This window comes from Oncorhynchus mykiss, chromosome 28 (genome assembly GCF_057628025.1).
Source record: "Oncorhynchus mykiss isolate SJ-2025 chromosome 28, ASM5762802v1, whole genome shotgun sequence".
In the NCBI taxonomy this organism is placed as follows: domain Eukaryota; kingdom Metazoa; phylum Chordata; class Actinopteri; order Salmoniformes; family Salmonidae; genus Oncorhynchus; species Oncorhynchus mykiss.
Window position 1 is genome coordinate 28,238,827 of NC_143049.1, and position 22,576 is coordinate 28,261,402.

At 49.6% G+C, this 22,576-nt stretch overlaps 1 protein-coding gene across 3 annotated transcripts in view; it reads left to right on the forward strand.

Moving 5' to 3' along the window:
* The window catches only part of LOC110508821 (ATP-dependent chromatin remodeler CHD7), a 115,178-nt gene that overhangs the window by 63,194 nt on the left and 29,408 nt on the right, over positions 1-22,576 (forward strand). For all 3 annotated transcript variants that reach the window (XM_090224935.1, XM_090224936.1, XM_090224937.1), the window contains 10 exons: positions 12,740-12,795; positions 13,138-13,252; positions 13,386-13,469; positions 14,923-15,060; positions 15,342-15,463; positions 19,295-19,538; positions 20,150-20,326; positions 20,577-20,819; positions 21,026-21,212; positions 21,820-22,030. In XM_090224935.1, coding sequence (XP_090081061.1) covers positions 12,740-12,795; positions 13,138-13,252; positions 13,386-13,469; positions 14,923-15,060; positions 15,342-15,463; positions 19,295-19,538; positions 20,150-20,326; positions 20,577-20,819; positions 21,026-21,212; positions 21,820-22,030 — 1,577 coding nt within the window. The remainder of the gene's footprint in view (positions 1-12,739; positions 12,796-13,137; positions 13,253-13,385; positions 13,470-14,922; positions 15,061-15,341; positions 15,464-19,294; positions 19,539-20,149; positions 20,327-20,576; positions 20,820-21,025; positions 21,213-21,819; positions 22,031-22,576) is intronic.

The following is a 22,576-nucleotide window of genomic DNA, read 5'->3' on the forward strand; positions in this document are numbered from 1 at the left end:
AGAGAGGTGTGTGTGTGTGTGTGTGTGTGTGTGGTGAGAGAGGTGTGTGTGTGTGTGGTGAGAGGTGTGTGTGTAGAGAGGTAGGTGTGTGTAAGAGAGGTAGGTGTGTGTAAGAGAGGTAGGTGTGTGTAAGAGAGGTAGGTGTGTGTAAGAGAGGTAGGTGTGTGTAAGAGAGGTAGGTGTGTGTAAGAGAGGTAGGTGTGTGTAAGAGGTAGGTGTGTGTTAGAGGTAGGTGTGTGTAGAAGAGAGGTGGTGTGAGGTAGGTGTGTGTAGTGTGTGAGGTAGGTGTGTGTGTGTGTGAGGTAGGTGTGTGTGTGTGAGGTAGGTGTGTGTGTGTGAGGTAGGTGTGTGTGTGTGAGGTAGGTGTGTGTGTGTGTGTGAGGTAGGTGTGTGTGTGTGTGTGAGGTAGGTGTGTGTGTGTGTGTGAGAGTAGGTGTGTGTGTGTGTGTGAGAGGTAGGTGTGTGTGTGTGTGTGAGAGGTAGGTGTGTGTGTGTGAGAGGTAGGTGTGTGTGTGTGAGAGGTAGGTGTGTGTGTGTGTGAGGTGTGTGTGTGAGGTAGGTGTGTGTGTGTGTGTGAGGTAGGTGTGTGTGTGAGGTAGGTGTGTGTGTGTGTGAGGTAGGTGTGTGTGTGTGTGAGGTAGGTGTGTGTGTGTGTGTGAGGTAGGTGTGTGAGGTAGGTGTGTGTGTGAGGTGTGTGTGGTGTGTGTGAGGTGTGTGTGTGTGTGTGAGGTGTGTGTGTGTGTGAGGTAGGTGTGTGTGGGGTAGGTGTGTGTGTGTGAGGTAGGTGTGTGTGTGTGTGAGGTAGGTGTGTGTAGGTGTGTGTGTGTGTGTGAGGTAGGTGTGTGTGAGAGTAGGTGTGTGTGTGTGAGAGTAGGTGTGTGTGTGTGAGGTAGGTTTGTGTTTGAGAGGTAGGTGTAGGTGTGTGTTTGAGAGGTAGGTGTGTGTGTGTGTGTGAGGTAGGTGTGTGTGTGTGAGGTAGGTGTGTGTGTGAGGTAGGTGTGTGTTTGTGAGAGGTAGGTGTGTGTTTGTGAGAGGTAGGTGTGTGTTTGTGAGAGGTAGGTGTGTGTGTGGTAGGTGTGTGTGAGGTAGGTGTGTGTTTGTGAGAGAGGTGTGTGTGTGTGAGGTGTGTGTGTGTGTGTGTGAGGTAGGTGTGTGTGTGTGAGAGGTGTGTGTGTGTGTGAGAGGTGTGTGTGTGTGTGTGTGTGAGAGGTAGGTGTGTGTGTGTGAGAGTAGGTGTGTGTGTGAGAGTAGGTGTGTGTGAGAGAGGTAGGTGTGTGTAAGAGAGGTAGGTGTGTGTGTGTGTGTGTTTGAGGTAGGTGTGTGTGTGTGAGGTAGGTTTGTGTTTGAGGTAGGTGTGTGTGTGTGAGGGTGTGTGAGGTAGGTGTGTGTGTGTGAGGTAGGTGTGTGAGGTAGGTGTGTGTGAGGTAGGTGTGTGTGTGTGTGTGTGTGTGTGAGGTAGGTAGGTGTGTGTGTGTGTGAGGTAGGTAGGTGTGTGTGAGAGGTAGGTGTGTGTGTGTGAGAGGTAGGTGTGTGTGTGAGAGGTAGGTGTGTGTGTGAGGTAGGTGTGTGTGTGAGGTAGGTGTGTGTGTGTGTGTGTGTGTGTGTGTGAGGTAGGTAGGTGTGTGTGTGTGTGAGGTAGGTAGGTTGGTGGTGTGTGTGAGTAGGTTGGTGTGTGTGTGAGGTAGGTGTGTGTGTGTGAGGTAGGTGTGTGTGGTAGGTGTGTGTGTGAGGTAGGTGTGTGTGTGTGTGTGTGTGAGGTATGTAGGTAGGTGTGTGTGAGGTAGGTAGGTGTGTGTGTGTGAGGTAGGTGTGTGTGTGAGGTAGGTGTGTGTGTGTGTGAGGTAGGTGTGTGTGTGAGGTAGGTGTGTGTGTGAGGTAGGTGTGTGTGTGAGGTAGGTGTGTGTGTGTGTGAGGTAGGTGTGTGTGTGTGTGAGGTAGGTGTGTGTGTGTGTGTGAGGTAGGTGTGTGTGTGTGTGAGGTAGGTGTGTGTGTGTGTGTGAGGTGTGTGTGTGAGGTGTGTGTGTGTGTGTGTGTGTGTGTGTGTGTGTGTGTGTGAGGTAGGTGTGTGTGTGTGAGGTAGGTGTGTGTGTGTGAGGTAGGTGTGTGTGTGAGAGGTAGGTGTGTGTGTGTGTGAGGTAGGTGTGTGTGAGGTAGGTGTGTGTGTGTGAGGTAGGTGTGTGTGTGTGAGGTAGGTGTGTGTGTGTGTGTGAGGTGTGTGTGTGTGTGTGTGTGTGAGGTAGGTGTGTGTGTGTGAGGTAGGTGTGTGTGTGTGAGGTAGGTGTGTGTGTGTGAGAGGTAGGTGTGTGTGTGTGAGAGGTAGGTGTGTGTGTGTGTGAGGTAGGTGTGTGTGAGGTAGGTGTGTGTGTGAGAGGTAGGTGTGTGTGTGTGTGAGAGGTAGGTGTGCGTGTGTGTGCGTGGTGAGTGGTGTGTGCGTGGTGAGGTGTGTATGCGTGGTGAGGTGTGTATGCGAGGTGTGTGTGTGTGTGTGTGTGTATGCGTGGTGAGAGGTGTGTGTATGCGTAGTGAGAGGTGTGTGTATGCGTGGTGTGAGGTGTGTGTGTTTGTGAGAGGTGTGTGTATGCGTGGTGTGAGGTATGTGTGTGTGTTTGTGAGAGGTGTGTGTGTGTGTGGTGAGAGAGGTGTGTGTGAGAGGTGTGTGTGTGTGAGAGGTGTGTGTGTGTGAGAGGTGTGTGTGAGAGAGGTAGTGTGTGTGAGAGAGGTAGGTGTGTGTGAGAGGTAGGTGTGTGTGAGAGAGGTAGGTGTGTGTGTGAGAGGTAGGTGTGTGTGTGAGAGGTAGGTGTGTGTGTGAGAGGTAGGTGTGTGTGTGAGAGGTAGGTGTGTGTGTGAGAGGTAGGTGTGTGTGTGTGAGAGGTAGGTGTGTGTGAGGTAGGTGTGTGTGTGTGTGAGGTAGGTGTGTGTGTGTGTGAGGTAGGTGTGTGTGTGTGTGAGGTGTGTGTGTGAGGTAGGTGTGTGAGAGAGGTGTGTGTATGCGTGGTGTGAAGTATGTGTGTGTTTGTGAGAGAGAGGTGTGTGTGTGTGTGTGGTGAGAGAGGTGTGTGTGTGTGTGTGGTGTGGTGAGAGGTGTGTGTGGTGTGTGGTGAGAGAGGTGTGTGTGTGTGTGTGAGAGAGGTGTGTGTGTGTGTGTGTGTGGTGAGAGAGGTGTGTGTGTGTGTGGTGAGAGAGGTGTGTGTGTGTGTGTGTGTATATGTGTGGTGAGAGAGGTGTGTGTGTGTGTGTGTGGTGAGAGAGGTGTGTGTGTGTGGTGAGAGAGGTGTGTGTGTGTGTGGTGAGAGAGGTGTGTGTGTGTGTGGTGAGAGAGGTGTGTGTGTGTGTGGTGAGAGAGGTGTGTGTGTGTGTGTGGTGAGAGAGGTGTGTGTGTGTGTGGTGAGAGAGGTGTGTGTGTGTGTGTGGTGAGAGAGGTGTGTGTGTGTGTGGTGAGAGAGGTGTGTGTGTGTGTGGTGAGAGAGGTGTGTGTGTAAGAGAGGTAGGTGTGTGTAAGAGAGGTAGGTGTGTGTGTAAGAGAGGTAGGTGTGTGTAAGAGAGGTAGGTGTGTGTAAGAGAGGTAGGTGTGTGTAAGAGAGGTAGCTGTGTAAGAGAGGTAGGTGTGTGTAAGAGAGGTAGGTGTGTGTTAGAGGTAGGTGTGTGTAGAGAGAGGTAGGTGTGAGGTAGGTGTGTGTGTGTGTGAGGTAGGTGTGTGTGTGTGTGAGGTAGGTGTGTGTGTGTGAGGTAGGTGTGTGTGTGTGTGAGGTAGGTGTGTGTGTGTGAGGTAGGTGTGTGTGTGTGAGGTAGGTGTGTGTGTGTGTGTGAGAGGTAGGTGTGTGTGTGTGTGAGAGGTAGGTGTGTGTGTGTGTGTGAGAGGTAGGTGTGTGTGTGTGTGTGAGAGGTAGGTGTGTGTGTGTGAGAGGTAGGTGTGTGTGTGTGAGAGGTAGGTGTGTGTGTGTGAGGTGTGTGTGTGAGGTAGGTGTGTGTGTGTGTGTGTGTGTGAGGTAGGTGTGTGTGTGAGGTAGGTGTGTGTGTGTGTGAGGTAGGTGTGTGTGTGTGTGAGGTAGGTGTGTGTGTGTGTGTGTGAGGTAGGTGTGTGAGGTAGGTGTGTGTGTGAGGTGTGTGTGTGTGTGAGGTGTGTGTGTGTGTGTGTGAGGTGTGTGTGTGTGTGAGGTAGGTGTGTGTGAGGTAGGTGTGTGTGTGTGAGGTAGGTGTGTGTGTGTGTGAGGTAGGTGTGTGTGTGAGGTAGGTGTGTGTGTGTGTGTGAGGTAGGTGTGTGTGAGGTAGGTGTGTGTGTGAGAGTAGGTGTGTGTGTGTGTGTGTGAGGTAGGTTTGTGTTTGAGAGGTAGGTGTAGGTGTGTGTTTGAGAGGTAGGTGTGTGTGTGAGGTAGGTGTGTGTGTGAGGTAGGTGTGTGTGTGAGGTAGGTGTGTGTTTGTGAGAGGTAGGTGTGTGTTTGTGAGAGGTAGGTGTGTGTTTGTGAGAGGTAGGTGTGTGTGTGGTAGGTGTGTGTGAGGTAGGTGTGTGTTTGTGAGAGAGGTGTGTGTGTGTGAGGTGTGTGTGTGTGTGTGTGAGGTAGGTGTGTGTGTGTGAGAGGTGTGTGTGTGTGTGAGAGGTGTGTGTGTGTGTGTGTGTGAGAGGTAGGTGTGTGTGTGTGTGAGAGTAGGTGTGTGTGTGAGAGTAGGTGTGTGTGAGAGAGGTAGGTGTGTGTAAGAGAGGTAGGTGTGTGTGTGTGTGTGTGTTTGAGGTAGGTGTGTGTGTGTGAGGTAGGTGTGTGTGTGTGAGGTAGGTGTGTGTGTGTGAGGTAGGTGTGTGAGGTAGGTGTGTGTGAGGTAGGTGTGTGTGGGTGTGTGTGTTTGAGGTAGGTTTGTGTTTGGAGGTAGGTGTGTGTGTGTGAGGGTGTGTGAGGTAGGTGTGTGTGTGTGAGGTAGGTGTGTGTGAGGTAGGTGTGTGTGTGAGGTAGGTGTGTGTGTGTGTGTGTGTGTGTGTGTGTGTGAGGTAGGTGTGTGTGTGTGAGAGGTAGGTGTGTGTGTGAGGTAGGTGTGTGTGTGAGGTAGGTGTGTGTGTGTGTGTGTGGTGTGTGTGTGAGGTAGGTAGGTGTGTGTGTGTGTGAGGTAGGTAGGTTGGTGTGTGTGTGTGAGTAGGTTGGTGTGTGTGTGAGGTAGGTGTGTGTGTGTGAGGTAGGTGTGTGTGGTGTGTGTGTGTGGTAGGTGTGTGTGTGAGGTAGGTGTGTGTGTGTGTGTGTGTGAGGTATGTAGGTAGGTGTGTGTGAGGTAGGTAGGTGTGTGTGTGTGAGGTAGGTGTGTGTGTGAGGTAGGTGTGTGTGTGTGTGTGAGGTAGGTGTGTGTGTGAGGTAGGTGTGTGTGTGTGAGGTAGGTGTGTGTGTGAGGTAGGTGTGTGTGTGTGAGGTAGGTGTGTGTGTGTGTGAGGTAGGTGTGTGTAGGTGTGTGTGTGTGTGAGGTAGGTGTGTGTGTGTGTGTGAGGTGTGTGTGTGAGGTGTGTGTGTGTGTGTGTGTGTGTGTGTGTGAGGTAGGTGTGTGTGTGTGAGGTAGGTGTGTGTGTGAGAGGTAGGTGTGTGTGTGTGTGAGGTAGGTGTGTGTGAGGTAGGTGTGTGTGTGTGAGGTAGGTGTGTGTGTGTGAGGTAGGTGTGTGTGTGTGAGGTAGGTGTGTGTGTGTGTGTGAGGTGTGTGTGTGTGTGTGTGTGTGTGTGAGGTAGGTGTGTGTGTGTGAGGTAGGTGTGTGTGTGTGAGGTAGGTGTGTGTGTGTGAGAGGTAGGTGTGTGTGTGTGAGAGGTAGGTGTGTGTGTGTGTGAGGTAGGTGTGTGTGAGGTAGGTGTGTGTGTGAGAGGTAGGTGTGTGTGTGTGTGAGAGAGGTAGGTGTGTGTGTGTGTGAGAGGTAGCTGTGTGTGTGTGTGTGTGAGGTAGGTGTGTGTGTGTGTGTGAGGTAGGTGTGTGTGTGAGGGTGTGTGTGTGTGTGTGAGGTAGGTGTGTGTGTGTGAGGTAGCTGTGTGTGTGTGACGGTAGGTGTTGTGTGAGAGGTAGCTGTGTGTGTGTGTGAGAGAGAGGTAGCTGTGTGTGTGTGTGAGAGAGAGGTAGCTGTGTGTGTGTGTGAGAGAGAGGTAGCTGTGTGTAGGTGTGTGAGGTAGGTGTGTGTGTGAGGGTGTGTGAGGTAGGTGTGTGTGTGTGTGTGAGGTAGGTGTGTGTGTGTGGTAGGTGTGTGTGTGTGTGGTAGGTGTGTGTGTGTGTGGTAGGTGTGTGTGTGAGGTGTGAGGTGTGTGTGTGTGTGTGTTTGAGGTAGGTAGGTGTGTGTGTGTGTGTTTGAGGTAGGTAGGTGTGTGTGTGTTTGAGGTAGGTAGGTGTGTGTGTGTGTGAGGTAGGTAGGTGTGTGTGTGTGTGTGAGAGGTAGGTGTGTGTGTGTGTGTGTGAGGTAGGTAGGTGTGTGTGTGTGAGGTAGGTAGGTGTGTGTGAGAGGTAGGTGTGTGTGTGTGGTAGGTGTGTGTGTGTGTGAGAGGTAGGGTGTGTGTGTGTGTGTGTGTGTGTGTGGTAGGTGTGTGTGTGAGGTAGGTGTGTGTGTGTGTGTGAGGTAGGTGTGTGTGTGTGTGTGAGGTAGGTGTGTGTTTGTGTGAGGTAGGTGTGTGTGTTTGTGTGAGGTAGGTGTGTTTGTGTGAGGTAGGTGTGTGTGTGTGAGGTAGGTGTGTGTGTGTGAGGTAGGTGTGTGTGTGAGGTAGGTTTGTGTGTGTGTGTGAGGTAGGGGTGTGTGTGTGTGAGGTAGGTGTGTGTGTGTGTGAGGTAGGGGTGTGTGTGTGTGAGGTAGGGGTGTGTGTGTGTGAGGTAGGTGTGTGTGTGTGTGTGAGGTAGGTGTGTGTGTGGGTGTGTGAGGTAGGTGTGTGTGTGTGTGAGGTGTGTGTGTGTGTGAGGTAGGTGTGTGTGTGTGTGAGGTGTGTGTGTGTGTGTGGTAGGTGTGTGAGGTAGGTAGGTGTGTGTGTGTGTGTGTGTGTGTGTGTGTGAGGTAGGTAGGTGTGTGTGTGTGTGAGGGGTAGGTGTGTGTAAGAGGTAGGTGTGTGTGAGAGGTAGGTGTGTGTGTGAGGTAGGTGTGTGTGTGTGTGTGAGGTAGGTGTGTGTGGTGTGTGTGTGTGTGTGAGGTGTGTGTGTGTGAGGTGTGTGTGTGTGTGAGGTAGGTAGGTGTGTGTGTGAGGTAGGTAGGTGTGTGTGTGAGAGGTAGGTGTGTGTGTGTGAGTAGGTGGTGTGTGTGTGTGTGTGGTAGGTGTGTGTGTGGTGTGTGAGGTAGGTGTGTGTGTGTGTGAGGTAGGTGTGTGTGTGTGTGTGTGTGAGGTAGGTGTGTGTGAGGTAGGTGGTGTGTGTGTGTGTGTAGGTGTGTGTGTAGGTGTGTGTGTGTGTGAGGTAGGTGTGTGTTTGAGAGGTAGGTGTGTGTTTGTGTGTGTGTGTGTGTGTGAGGTAGGTGTGTGTGAGAGGTAGGTGTGTGTGATGAGAGGTAGGTGTGTGTGTGTGAGAGGTAGCTGTGTGTAGGTGTGTGTGTGTGAGGTAGGTGTGTGTGTGTGAGGTAGGTGTGTGTGTGTGAGGTAGGTGTGTGTGTGTGAGGTAGGTGTGTGTGTGAGGGGTGTGTGAGGTAGGTGTGTGTGTGAGGTAGGTGTGTGTGTGTGTGTGAGGTAGGTGTGTGTGTGAGGGTGTGTGTGTGTGTGAGGTAGGTGTGTGTGTGAGGTAGGTGTGTGTGTGAGGTAGGTGTGTGTGTGAGGGTGTGTGTGTGTGTGAGGTAGGTGTGTGTGTGAGGTAGGTGTGTGTGTGAGGTAGGTGTGTGTGTGAGGTAGCTGTGTGTGTGTGTGTGTGTGAGGTAGCTGTGTGTGTGTGTGTATGAGGTAGCTGTGTGTAGGTGTGTGTGTATGAGGTAGGTGTGTGTAGGTGAGGGTGTGGAGGTAGGTGTGTGTGTGTGTGTGTGAGGTAGGTGTGTGTGTGAGGTAGGTGTGTGTGTGTGTGAGGTAGTGTGGTGTGTGGTAGGTGTGTGTGAGGTGTGTGTGGGTGTGTGTGTGTGTGTGTGTGAGGTAGGTAGGTGTGTGTGAGGTAGGTGTGTGTGTGTGTGAGGTAGGTGTGTATGTGTGAGGTAGGTGTGTATGTGTGAGGTAGGTATGTGTGTGTGTGTGAGGTAGGTGTTGTGTGTGTGTGTGTGTGGTAGGTGTGTGTGTGTGAGTAGGGGTGTGTGTGAGGTAGGGGTGTGTGTGAGGTAGGTGTGTGGTGTGAGGTAGGTGTGTGTGAGGTAGGTGTGTGTGTGTGTAGGTGTGTGTAGGTGTGTGTGTGTGTGTGTGTGTGAGGTAGGTGTGTGTGTGTTTGAGGTAGGTGTGTGTGTGTGTGTGTGAGGTAGGTGTGAGGTATGTGTGTGTGTGTGTGTGAGGTAGGTGTGTGTGTGAGGTAGGTGTGTGTGTGTGTGTAGGTGTGTGTGTAGGTGTGTGTGTGTGTGAGGTAGGTGTGTGTTTGAGAGGTAGGTGTGTGTGTTTGTGTGTGTGTGTGTGTGTGAGGTAGGTGTGTGTGAGAGGTAGGTGTGTGTGTGAGAGGTAGGTGTGTGTGTGTGAGAGTTAGCTGTGTGTAGGTGTGTGTGTGTGAGGTAGGTGTGTGTGTGTGAGGTAGGTGTGTGTGTGTGAGGTAGGTGTGTGTGTGAGTAGGTGTGTGTGTGAGGGTGTGTGAGGTAGGTGTGTGTGTGAGGTAGGTGTGTGTGTGTGTGTGAGGTAGGTGTGTGTGTGAGGGTGTGTGTGGTGTGTGAGGTAGGTGTGTGTGTGAGGTAGGTGTGTGTGTGAGGTAGGTGTGTGTGTGAGGGTGTGTGTGTGTGTGAGGTAGGTGTGTGTGTGAGGTAGGTGTGTGTGTGAGGTAGGTGTGTGTGTGAGGTAGCTGTGTGTGTGTGTGTGTGTGAGGTAGCTGTGTGTGTGTGTGTATGAGGTAGCTGTGTGTAGGTGTGTGTGTATGAGGTAGGTGTGTGTAGGTGAGGGTGTGTGAGGTAGGTGTGTGTGTGTGTGTGTGAGGTAGGTGTGTGTGTGAGGTAGGTGTGTGTGTGTGTGAGGTAGGTGTGTGTGTGGTAGGTGTGTGTGAGGTGTGTGTGTGTGTGTGTGTGTGTGTGTGAGGTAGGTAGGTGTGTGTGTGTGTGAGGTAGGTGTGTGTGTGTGTGAGGTAGGTGTGTATGTGTGAGGTAGGTGTGTATGTGTGAGGTAGGTGTGTGTGTGTGTGTGAGGTAGGTGTGTGTGTGTGTGTGTGGTAGGTGTGTGTGTGTGAGGTAGGGGTGTGTGTGAGGTAGGGGTGTGTGTGAGGTAGGTGTGTGTGTGAGGTAGGTGTGTGTGTGAGGTAGGTGTGTGTGGGTAGGTGTGGTGTGTAGGGTGTGTAGGGTGTGTGTGTGTGTGTGTGTGAGGTAGGTGTGTGTGTGTTTGAGGTAGGTGTGTGTGTGTTTGAGGTAGGTGTGTGTGTGTGTGTGTGAGGTAGGTGTGAGGTAGGTGTGTGTGTGTGTGTGAGGTAGGTGTGTGTGGAGGTAGGTGTGTGTGTGTGAGGTGTGTGTGTGTGTGTGAGGTAGGTGGTGTGTGTGTGAGGTAGGTGTGTGTGTGTGAGGGTGTGTGAGGTAGGTGTGTGTGTGTGTGTGTGTGAGGTGTGTGTGTGTGTGAGGTAGGTGGTGTGTGTGTGTGTGTGTGTGAGGTAGGTGTGTGTGTGTAGGTAGGTTGTGTGTTGAGAGGTAGGTGTGTGTTTGTGTGTGTGTGTGTGAGGTAGGTGTGTGTGTGTGTGAGAGGTAGCTGTGTGTGTGTGATGTGTGAGAGAGAGGTAGCTGTGTGTGTGTGTGTGAGTGGGGGGCTATGTACGGGGGTGTGATGGAGTGGGGGAGTGTAGAGAGAGGGGGGGTGTAGAGAGAGAGGGGGGTGTGTATGTGAGTGGTTGTGTGTGACTGAGTGGGGTTTGTGTGAGAGATTGAGTGGGGTTTGGGTTTGTGGGTGTGTGTAATTGGGGGTGAGTGTGGAGTGAGAGAGGGGGTGAGTGTGGAGTAAGACGGGCGGGTGTGTGGGTAGAGGGGTGTGTATGTGCAGTGAGTGGTGTTTTTGTGTGTGAGTGAGTGGGGTTTGTGTGGGGGGGTGGAGTGGAGAGCGGGGGGGTGAGGGTGTGTGTGGAGTAAGGTTGTGTGAGAGGTGCGGGTGTGTAGGTAGAGGTGTGTGATGTTTGTGGTGAGTGGTGTGTGTGTGTGTGTGTGTGGAGTGACTGAGTGGGGTCTGTGTGAGTGTGGTTTGGGGGTGTGTGTGTGGAGTGAGAGATGGGGTGTGTGTAGAGAGAGGAGGGTTATGTGGAGAGGGGTGTGTGTGTGGAGAGAGGGGGGGTGGAGTACGAGAGAGGGGTGGCGAGTGTGAGTGTATGGAGTGAGCGAGGGTGTGTGGAGAGAGCGGGGGGGTGAGTGGTGTGTATGTGACTGGGTGGGGTTTGTGTGAGGAGAGGTGTGTGTTAGAGGGGTGTTTGTGTGAGAGAGAGGTATGTGCGTGTGGTGAGGTGGGTATGTGAGGGGTGTGTGCGGGAGAGGTGTGTGTGTGTGTACAGGAGAGGTGTGCGGGAGTGAGGTGTGTGTGTGCGGGAGTGGGAGAGAGGTGTCGAGTGTGTCTGTGAGCGTGCACAGTGTAGCGGGACCATGTGTGTCTGAGCGTGCACAGTGTAGCGGGCCCGAGTGTGTGCGTGTTTAAGTTTTATTAGTCATATGTACAGGATACAAATGGTATACACTGTCCAATGAAATGCTTACTGGCAGGTTCCTTATTGATAAGTCAACAACAATAAAAAGTAATAGAAGAATTTCAACACAAAGTAAATGGCTCAGTAGAATATAATTAACATTTTAGCACAAAGTATAATGCAGGAAGTCATAGAATATAGTCCAACATTTCCACGCATCATGGAAGGGGCATAGGGGCCATGGGTAAGGGCTTCATGAGTCATCGTACAGCACCATGTGGAGATGGTTGGTAGGGGGGGGTTATTGATCTTACAGCACCATGTGGAGATGGTTGGTGGTGGTGGGGGGGGGGGGGGCGGTATTGATCTTACAGCACCATGTGGAGATGGTTGGTGGTGGGGGGGGGGGGCGTTATTGATCTTACAGCACCATGTGGAGATGGTTGGTAGGGGGGGGTTATTGATCTTACAGCACCATGTGGAGATGTTTGGTAGGGGGGGTTATTGATCTTACAACACCATGTGGAGATGGTTGGTGGGGGGGGGGGGGGGTTATTGATCGTACAGCACCATGTGGAGATGTTTGGTTGGGGGGGGGTTATTGATCTTACAGCACCATGTGGAGATGTTTGGTAGGGGGGGTTATTGATCTTACAACACCATGTGGAGATGGTTGGTGGGGGGGGGGGGGTTATTGATTGTACAGCACCATGTGGTGATGGTTGGTGGGGGGGGGGGGGGGGGGGGTTATTGATCGTACAGCACCATGTGGAGATGGTTGGTAGGGGGGGGGGGGGGGGGATTGATCTTACAGCACCATGTGGAGATGGTTGGTGGGGGGGTATTGATCTTACAGCACCATGTGGAGATGGTTGGTGGGGGGGGGGGGGGTTATTGATTGTACAGCACCATGTGGAGATGGTTGGTAGGGGGGGGTTATTGATCTTACAGCACCATGTGGAGATGGTTGGTGGGGGGGGGGGTTATTGATCTTACAGCACCATGTGGAGATGGTTGGTGGGGCGGGGGGGTTATTGATTGTACAGCACCATGTAGAGATGGTGGGTGGGGGGGGGGGGGGTATTGATCGTACATTACCATGTGGAGATGGTTGGTGGGGGGGTATTGATCTTACAGCACCATGTGGAGATTGCTGGTATTGGGGGTTATTGATCTTACAGCACCATGTGGAGATGGTTGGTATTGGGGGTTATTGATCTTACAGCACCATGTGGAGATGGTTGGTGGGGGGGTATTGATCTTACAGCACCATGTGGAGATTGCTGGTATTGGGGGTTATTGATCTTACAGTACCATGTGGAGATGGTTGGTATTGGGGGTTATTGATCTTACATCACCATGTGGAGATGGTTGGTAGGGGGGGGTTATTGATCTTACAGCACCATGTGGAGATGGTTGGTGGGGGGGTTATTGATCGTACAGCACCATTTGGAGATGGTTGGTGGGGGGGGGGGGGGTTATTGATCGTACAGCACCATGTGGAGATGGTTGGTGGGGGGGGTGTTGATCGTACAGCACCATGTGGAGATGGTTGGTGGGGGGGGGTTGTTGATCGTACAGCACCATGTGGAGATGGTTGGTGGGGGGGGGGGGGGGTATTCATCGTACAGCACCATGTGGAGATGGTTGGTGGGGGGGGGTTGTTGATCGTACAACACCATGTGGAGATGGTTGGTGGGGGGGGGGGTATTCATCGTACAGCACCATGTGGAGATGGTTGGTGGGGGGGGGTTGTTGATCGTACAGCACCATGTGGAGATGGTTGGTGGGGGGGGGTATTCATCGTACAGCACCATGTGGAGATGGTTGGTGGGGGGGGGGTATTCATCGTACAGCACCATGTGGAGATGGTTGGTAGGGGGGGTTATTGTCAGTGTTTTGTTATTGTCTCCTAAAATATACAGAACTCTGCCAGAAGACGTTTGTTAGATGACTACTTTGTTAGAAAATGGTGGCCTTGATTTGATATATTTTTTGAGAGACATTAAAACTCACCCATCTTCTGACTAATCAACAACTGACACAAATGTAACTTTTTCCAAAGATGGAATCGGGAGAGAAAATGGAAGTGGAAGAATTCTATGTCAAATTCAAGAGCTTGTGAGTACCAACACGACTGTGGCCTTGGTTCACCGTGTCATTTTATTTCCTCCAGCTTCGGGGGAAATGGTGGATTAATGTGAAATCAAATAAACACTCTGTAAACCACAGGTTTAATGTTTGGACTGAAGAGGAAATTCTATAATGCTATAAATCTCTAGATTAGCACATTTGGTTTTGTGATGGTGTGTCTGTGTTTTGCATTGTCTTTTTGTGAGGTGTGTTTATGGTGTATGAGATATGATGTGTATATTATAGCATCTGTCACGGGTGGGTGTATTTGAGTGAGTTAATAGTGTATATGTATGTAATGGTGTGTGTTCCCCCGCTCTCTCTGTGTAGCTCCTACCTGCACTGTCGCTGGGCAGATCTGGAGGAGCTGGAGAAGGACAAAAGGATCCACCAGAAGGTCAAGCGGTTCAGGGCCAAACAGGCCCTCCCCACCTTCGTGACAGAGGTCAGTCCCACAGTTCTGTCTTCCCTCGGTGTCTTCCTTTCTGTCTTCCCTCACCAGGCCATTCACTCTCTGCTATGGTAACACAAACACCGAGGTCTCCATCCTTCTCTCATCCCTTTCTCCCTCCCTCCAGATGGATGACGAGCCTTTCAACCCAGACTACGTTGAGGTGGACCGGGTACTGGACGTGTCAGAGAGCACAGATGAGAACGGAGAGGTGCGTTCCTTTTCTTGCTCTCTCCCTCCTTCCTGTTCTATATGGCCTCTAAACGACCTCAAACGTTGGAATACGTTTGGTTATGTCCGTTGATTGAAGTTGATGCTTTGGCTAAATGTTCCTTTTTAAGTTCCGAACAAACGTTGCCCTTTCCTTTCCTGTTGCAGGAAGACACACACACACACACACACTATTCCCCACCCAACACACACACACACTATTCCCCACCCAACACACACACACACACTATTCCCCACCCAACACACACACACTATTCCCCACCCAACACACACACACACACTATTCCCCACCCAACACACACACACACACTATTCCCCACCCAACACACACACACACACACACTATTCCCCACCCAACACACACACACACACTATTCCCCACCCAACACACACACACACACACTATTCCCCACCCAACACACACACACACTATTCCCCACCCAACACACACACACACACTATTCCCCACCCAACACACACACACTATTCCCCACCCAACACACACACACACACTATTCCCCACCCAACACACACACACACACACACTATTCCCCACCCAACACACACACACACTATTCCCCACCCAACACACACTATTCCCCACCCAACACACACTATTCCCCACCCAACACACACACACACTATTCCCCACCCAACACACACACACACTATTCCCCACCCAACACACACACACACTATTCCCCACCCAACACACACACACGCACACTAACCCACCCAATACACACACACGCACACTAACCCACCCAATACACACACACGCACACTAACCCACCCAATACACACACACGCACACTAACCCACCCAATACACACACACGCACACTAACCCACCCAATACACACACACGCACACTAACCCACCCAATACACACACACGCACACTAACCCACCCAATACACACACACGCACACTAACCCACCCAATACACACACATGCACACTAACCCCCACCCAATACACACACACGCACGCACACTAACCCCCCCCAACACACACGCGCGCACACTAACCCCCCAACACACACGCGCGCACACTAACCCCCCCCAACACACACACACGCACACTAACCCCCCCAACACACACACACGCACACTAACCCCCCCAACACACACACACGCACACTAACCCCCCCCCCAACACACACACGCACACTAACCCCCCCCCCAACACACACACGCACACTAACCCCCCCAACACACACACGCACACTAACCCCCCAACACACACACGCACACTATTCCCCCCAATACACACACGCACACTAACATCCCCCCCCCCCCAAATTACACGCACACTAACACCCCCCCAACACACTCACACTAACAGTACACACGCACACTAACCCCCCCAACACGCGCACGCCTTCCCCCCCCCCCAACACACACACTAACCCCAACCTCTCTCTGCCCCCCCAGCCTGTAAAGCTGTACCTGGTGAAGTGGTGTTCCCTGCCCTATGAGGATATAACTTGGGAGCTGAAGGCCGACATCGACCAGGCCAAGATCGATGAGTACGAGGCCGTGGCGGCCCGTCAGCCCGAGACCAAACGCGTGGTGTGTAAAATAAAAACATCACACACACTATACACTCCCCTGCTGCCCTTTTCTGGCCCCGGCCCTTTAACGGTCGCACAGAAACCACTAACGGTAGACACACTATACACTCCCCTGCTGCCCTTTTCTGGCCCCGGCCCTTTAACGGTCGCACAGAAACCACTAACGGTAGACACACTATACACTCCCCTGCTGCCCTTTTCTGGCCCCAGCCCTTTAACGGTCCCAGCCCTTTAACGGTCGCACAGAAACCACTAACGGTAGACTTTTATTTTAAACAGGAGCGACCTCCCACCGAAAACTGGCAGAAATCCGAGAGTTCCAGGGATTATAAAAACGACAACGCACTCAGGGATTACCAGCTGGAGGGAGTGAACTGGCTGCTCTTCAACTGGTACAATACGTAAGGAGAAGTACTAAAACCTACTGTTCGTGTGTGCATGTGTTCAGATATATGACGTGTGTGTGTGTGAGACTCAATTACAGTGGCGAGAACAAGTATTTGATACACTGCCGATTTTGCAGGTTTTCCTACTTACAGAGCATGTAGAGGTCTGTAATTGTTGTCATAGGTACACGTCAACTGTGAGAGATGGAATCTAAAAATAAAAAAAATTCCAGAAAATCACATTTTATGATTTTTAAGTAATTAATTTGCATTTTATTGCATTACATAAGTATTTTATACAGCAGAAAAGCAGAACTTAATATTTGGTACAGAAACCTTTGTTTGCAATTACAGAGATCATACGTTTCCTGTAGTTCTTGACCAGGTTTGCACACACTAGAGCAGGGATTTTGACCCACTCCTCCATACAGACCTTCTCCAGATCCTTCAGGTTTCGGGGCTGTCGCTTGGCAATATGGACTTTCAGCTCCCTCCAAAGATTTTCTATTGGGTTCAGGTCTGGAGACTGGCTAGGCCACTCCAGGACCTTGAGATGCTTCTTACGGAGCCACTCCTTAGTTGCCTTGGCTGTGTGTTTTGGGTCGTTGTCATGCTGGAAGACCCAGCCACGACCCATCTTCAATGCTCTTACTGAGGGAAGGAGGTTGTTGGCCAAGATCTCGCGATACATGGCCCCATCCATCCTCCCCTCAATACGGTGCTGTCGTCCTGTCCCCTTTGCAGAAAAGCATCCCCAAAGAACGATGTTTCCTCCTCCATGCTTCACGGTTGGGATGGTGTTCTTGGGGTTGTACTCATCCTTCTTCTTCCTCCAAACAGGGCGAGTGGAGTTCAGACCAAAAAGCTCTATTTTTGTCTCATCAGACCACATGACCTTCTCCCATTCCTCCTCTGGATCATCCAGATGGTCATTGGCAAACTTCAGACGGGCCTGGACATGCGCTGGCTTGAGCTGGGGGACCTTGCGTGTGCTGCAGGATTTTAATCCATGACGGCATAGTGTGTTACTAATGGTTTTCTTTGAGACTGTGGTCCCAGCTCTCTTCAGGTCATTGACCAGGTCCTGCCGTGTAGTTCTGGGCTGATCCCTCACCTTCCTCATGATCATTGATGCCCCACGAGGTGAGATCTTGCATGGAGCCCCAGACCGAGGGTGATTGACCGTCATCTTGAACTTCTTCCATTTTCTAATAATTGCGCCAACAGTAGTTGACTTCTCACCAAGCCGTTTGCCTATTGTCCTGTAGCCCATCCCAGCCTTGTGCAAGTCTACAATTTTATCCCTGATGTCCTTACACAGCTCTCTGGTCTTGGCCATTGTGGAGAGGTTAGAGTCTGTTTTAGGTGTCTTTTATACAGGTAACGAGTTCAAACAGGTGCAGGTAATGAGTGGAGAACAGGAGGGCTTCTTAAAGAAAAACTAACAGGTCTGTGAGAGCCGGAATTCTTACTGGTTGGTAGGTGATCAAATACTTATGTCATGCAATAAAATGCAAATGAATTACTTAATCATACAGTGTGATTTTCTGGATTTTAGATTCCGTCTTTCACAGTTGAAGTGTACCTATGATCAAAATTACAGACCTCTACATGCTTTGTAAGTAAGATACACTGCCGATTTTGCAGGTTATCAAATACTTGTTCTCCCCACTGTATATAACATGTATAGTACCAGTCAAAAGTTTGGACACCTACTCATTCAAGGGTTTTTCTTTATTTTTACAATTTTCTACGTTGTAGAATAATAGTGAAGACATAAACTTTGAAATAACACATATGGAATCATGTACTAACCAAAAAAGTGTTAAACAAATCAAAATATATTTTAGATTCTTCAAAAGCCACCCTTTGCCTTGATGACAGCTTTGCACACTCTTGTCATTCTCAACCAGCTTCATGAGGAATGCTTGTCCAACAGTCTTAAAGGAGTTCCCACATATGCTGAGCACTTGTTGGCTGCTTTTCCTTCAATCTGCGGTCCAACTCATCCCAAACCATCTCAATTGGTTTGAGGTTGGGTGATTGTGGAGCCCAGGTCATCTGATTAAGTACTCCATCACTCTCCTTCTTGGTCAAATAGGGGTGGCAGGTAGCCTAGTGGTTAGAGCGTTGGGCCAGTAACCCAAAGGTTGCTTGATCAAATCCTCGAGCTGTCATTCTGCCCCTGAACAAGGCTGTTAACCCACTGTTCCTAGGCTGTCATTGTAAATAAGAATTTGTTCTTAACTGCCTTGCCTAGTTAAATAAAAAAATAACCCTCACACAGCTTGTATGTTGGGTCATTGTCCTATTGAAAACAAATGATAGTCCCACTAAGCGCAAACGAGATGGGATGGTGTATTGCTGCAGAATGCTGTTCATAGACATGCTGGTTAATTGTGCCTTGAATTCTTAATAAATCACTGACAGTGTCACCAGCAAAGCATCACAGTGGAAACCACACATGCAGAGATCATCCGTTCACCTACTCTGCGTCTCACAAAGACACTGTGGTTGGAAACAAATATCTGAAATTTGGACAGAGGACAGATTTCCACTGGTCTAATGTCCATTGCCAGTTTTTCTTGGCCCAAGCAAGTCTCTTCTTATTATTGGTGTCCTTTAGTAGTGGTTTCTTTGCAGCAATTTGACCATGAAGGCCTGATTCACACAGTCTCCTCTGAACAGTTGATGTTGAGATGGGTCTGTTACTTGAACTCTGGCGCATTTATTTGGGTTGCAATCTGAGGTGCAGTTAACACTAATGAACTCATGCTCTGCAGCAGAGGTAACTCTGGATCTTCCTGTCCTATGGCGGTCCTCATGAGAGCCAGTTTCATCATAGTGCTTGATGGTTTTTGCGACTGTACTTGAAGAATCTTGAAGTCTTTCGGATTGACTGAGCTTCAAATCTTAAAGTAATGATGGCCTGTCATTTCTCTGCTTATTTGAGCTGTTCTCGCCATATGGACTTTAACCAAATAGGGCTATCTTCTGTATACACAACACAACTGATTGGCTCAAACGCATTAAGAAGGAAAGACATTTCAAAAATGTAGCAAATAGTAAAAAATAAAGAAATACAATGGAATTAATAGGTGTCCAATTTTTTGACTGGTACTGTATATATTATGGAACTATTACATAGTATAATATACAAGATATCTACTGATACTGTATATATTATGGAACTATTACATAGTATAATATACAAGATATCTACAGACTAAAGTCTGCCTTCATAACCCACAACTACTCAATAACAAGTAGGACCATATATGCTATGTGTTTATCCAACACACTCGCATAGATAATACTGAACCATGTCACCCAGCATGTGTAAATACAATCAACACATCCATGCCCCATATTGTGTCCTCCAACCCATGTGTTGCAGGGACATGTGTGTACCCAATCTGTGCTTTTCTCACACCAATCATTAATGTGTGATCTACCACTGCTGCACACAACACACAAACAGTCAGTCAGTATGATGCAATAGCCACACAGCCAACTTCTTAGTTTGAGTGTCATTGATCTGCCTTTACAGGGTTATCTAACTGTTCATTAGATTACTCACTCACAAATAGAGTGCACAGAGACTTAAGGACACACTAGTGCCAATATAGTGCTCTATCTAGGTCTCTGGTCATAGGTAGGGCACTACACTGTGAATAGGGTGTAATTTGAGACGCGGACTATCCCTGTTACATCTCATTCATTTGCACTGTTTTCTCTCCTTTCTGCCCTCCTAGGAGACCCATTCACATTACTCACTACTGCTAATACAGTGACTGGTGACTCATTGTTCCCCTTTCATCATGTTCTCTCTTTGTTCCCCTCCAGACGGAACTGCATCCTAGCAGATGAAATGGGCCTGGGCAAGACCATCCAGTCCATCACATTCCTCTATGAGATCTACCTGAAGGGGATCCACGGGCCCTTCCTGGTCATCGCCCCCCTCTCCACCATTCCAAACTGGGAGAGGGAGTTCCGCACCTGGACCGAACTCAACGTGATCGTCTACCACGGCAGCCAGGCCAGCCGCAAGACCATCCAGGCCTACGAAATGAACTACCGCGACGTGCAGGTACGTTGTGAGCGTACTGTAACCATGACTATAACAGTACCATCCACTACAGGCATGACCTGACGTAACATGACCTTAATGCAACGGTTCTATAGCTATGTAACTCCGGCCTGCGAGGCGAACCCAACCACACCATAAACTTACCATTACATAACAAACCATAACCTCACAGGACTCAGGCCTAAGTGACAGACACTCAAGCCTTCCTAGCCACATGGATACAGTATAGTATGGTACAGTTGGTTCTTAACCCTAATCTAGGAATAATCCCACAAGAAGCACCTTAGACAGTCAGGTATTTAACAACATTAATCAGAGCTCCACACTGACTGTACCGACCAAATAATGAGTGACTGAAATGTGACCATAACCTACTCCACTAACCATTTAAATGTGTAAACTTACTCCACCAACCTCATATTGAGCAAATATGTTTTACATTATGTTGAGTCCATTTTGATTCAGTAAATTGACCAAAGGCCAGATTTCCCTGACCAGGGTCCAGAGTTTTCCCGATTTAAGTTAAGTAGGAAAAACTACTGGCCATACACCATGACGCTCGTCCCTGTGTTCTGACCTCGCTCTCTGTCTTCTCCTCCCTCCATCTTCAGGGTCGTGTGATAAAGGGAGCGTACAAATTCCATGCGGTCATCACCACATTTGAGATGATTCTGACAGACTGTCCGGAGCTGCGCAGCGTCTCGTGGCGCTGTGTGGTCATCGACGAGGCTCACCGCCTCAAGAACAGGAACTGCAAACTGCTGGAGGGTCTTAAGATGATGGACATGGTGAGTTGACATGGAGAGATGTCTAGTTGTTAACTTCTATTTCTCCTGTGTTTTTTTGGAATACTTGCCATTGAACCTGTTGGAAAATAAGCAATAGTTATTGATAAAATGCTCATATTTTATGGACATCAGTTGGACGTTTCCCCCTTCGTCCTCTCCTATCACAGGAGTAATAAAAAACCCATCTATAATGACATACTGGAAGGACCTAAGTATAGTAAAAACCAAGTCCTCCTCTCCCTCTATAAAGGAGCACAAGGTGCTGCTGACCGGGACCCCCCTGCAGAACACGGTGGAGGAGCTCTTCAGTCTGCTCAACTTCCTGGAGCCTGAACGCTTCCCCTCTGAGAACACCTTCATGCAGGAGTTTGGAGACCTCAAGACTGAGGAGCAGGTCCAGAAGCTGCAGGCCATCCTGAAGCCCATGATGCTGCGACGTCTCAAGGAGGACGTGGAGAAGAACCTGGCCCCCAAGGAGGAGACCATCATCGAGGTGTTTGTTTCTGTGTTTGACTTTGTGTCCGTTCCTCATGGTCAAATGATGTAATTTCTCTCCACTGAGTTTACCTAACTGATGTCATTTCTCTCCACTGAGTTTACCTAACTGATGTCATTTCTCTCCACTGAGTTTACCTAACTGATGTCATTTCTCTCCACTGAGTTTACCTAACTGATGTCTTTCCCATCTCCTGTTCTCAGGTGGAGCTGACCAACATCCAGAAGAAGTACTACCGGGCCATCCTGGAGAAGAACTTCTCCTTCCTGTCTAAAGGAGGACCGGGAGGAGGAGGTGGCGCATGGGGAGGCGGAGGTGCACAGGTCCCCAACCTGCTCAACACCATGATGGAGCTGAGGAAGTGCTGCAACCACCCCTACCTCATCAATGGTATGGAACACACACACAAAAGGCGTCCGCATGCTTCCCATCCTGAACAGTTTATGCATATATTATGACACCATTTTGTGACGTTTTGGTCTTCCGCAAAGGTTTTTCCAGCTGTTCGTGCACGCTACATTTGTTCTCGAAGTCTACGTCCCTTCGTTGGTGATTGGTTCTAAGATCTCCTCGACAAACAAGTTTATATGAATGACAGTTGTCTTGAGTAATCTTAGATGAATTCTGACTATTTTGAAGTCTTTGTACTGGCTACGGCATCTCCAATATGGACAAACAGTACCATTGCTGCTTTTATCTCACATTTTTCAAGGGAAGGTCTTTTAAGGGAGTATGTGAACACATTCGTTCAGGTCACCTAGCTGAGTTTAGCTAGGTGCCAGGCTTAACACACACTAACATAGTCCTCACTCAGTCCTTTGGCTTAAAGTGTTTATTTTGGATGCTCTGAGTGTTGAATTTTCTTGGGGGGAGGGGGAACAGGACGTGCCCTAACCTCTGTTAGTACTTAGCTTGGGTTGGTTTGTGAACTTGCTGGGTTTAGTCTCACTGCTTTTAATGATTCTGATGCATGGCTGTTTGTTTAATGATGTTCTAGGTGCAGAGGAGAAGATCCTGGACGACTTCCGTGAGAACCACCATGCCGAGATGCCCCAATTCCACCTACAGGCCATGATCCAGGCAGCGGGCAAGCTGGTGCTGATCGATAAGCTGCTGCCCAAGCTGAAGGCCGGGGGACACAGGGTCCTCGTCTTCTCCCAGATGGTGCGCTGCCTGGACATCCTGGAGGACTACCTCATCCAGAAACGGTACGGATCTGACCTTTTACCCCTGAAGATTTGATTCGAAGTACCCCTTTTATGTTCTCTCCCAGATTTTCTTTTCCATTCCACTCTTACCTAACCCAGGGGACTGAAACTGGGGCCCTGTGTGCCAGATGCGGCCTGCAAGCCAATTCTTTTAAAAATATATATATATATATATATTTTTTTAAATGTGTGATTTTGAGAACCCTACCCTAACACGGAACCCAAACTGGCTGCGTGCGTGCGCCATCGTGCGCTATAATGCATACATTTATTTTGTCCCCCTTCACCAAACGCGATCACGACACGCAGGTTAAAATATCAAAACAAATTCTGAACCAATGACATTAATTTGGGGACAGGTCGAAAAGCATTAAACATGTATGGCAATTTAGCTAGTTGGCTTTCACTTGCTAGCTAATTTGTCCTATTTAGCTAGCTTGCTGTTGCTAGCTAATTTGTCCTGGAATATAAACATTGAGTTGTTATTTTACCTGAAATGCACAAGGTCCTCTACTCCGACAGTTAATCCACATATATAAAACGGTC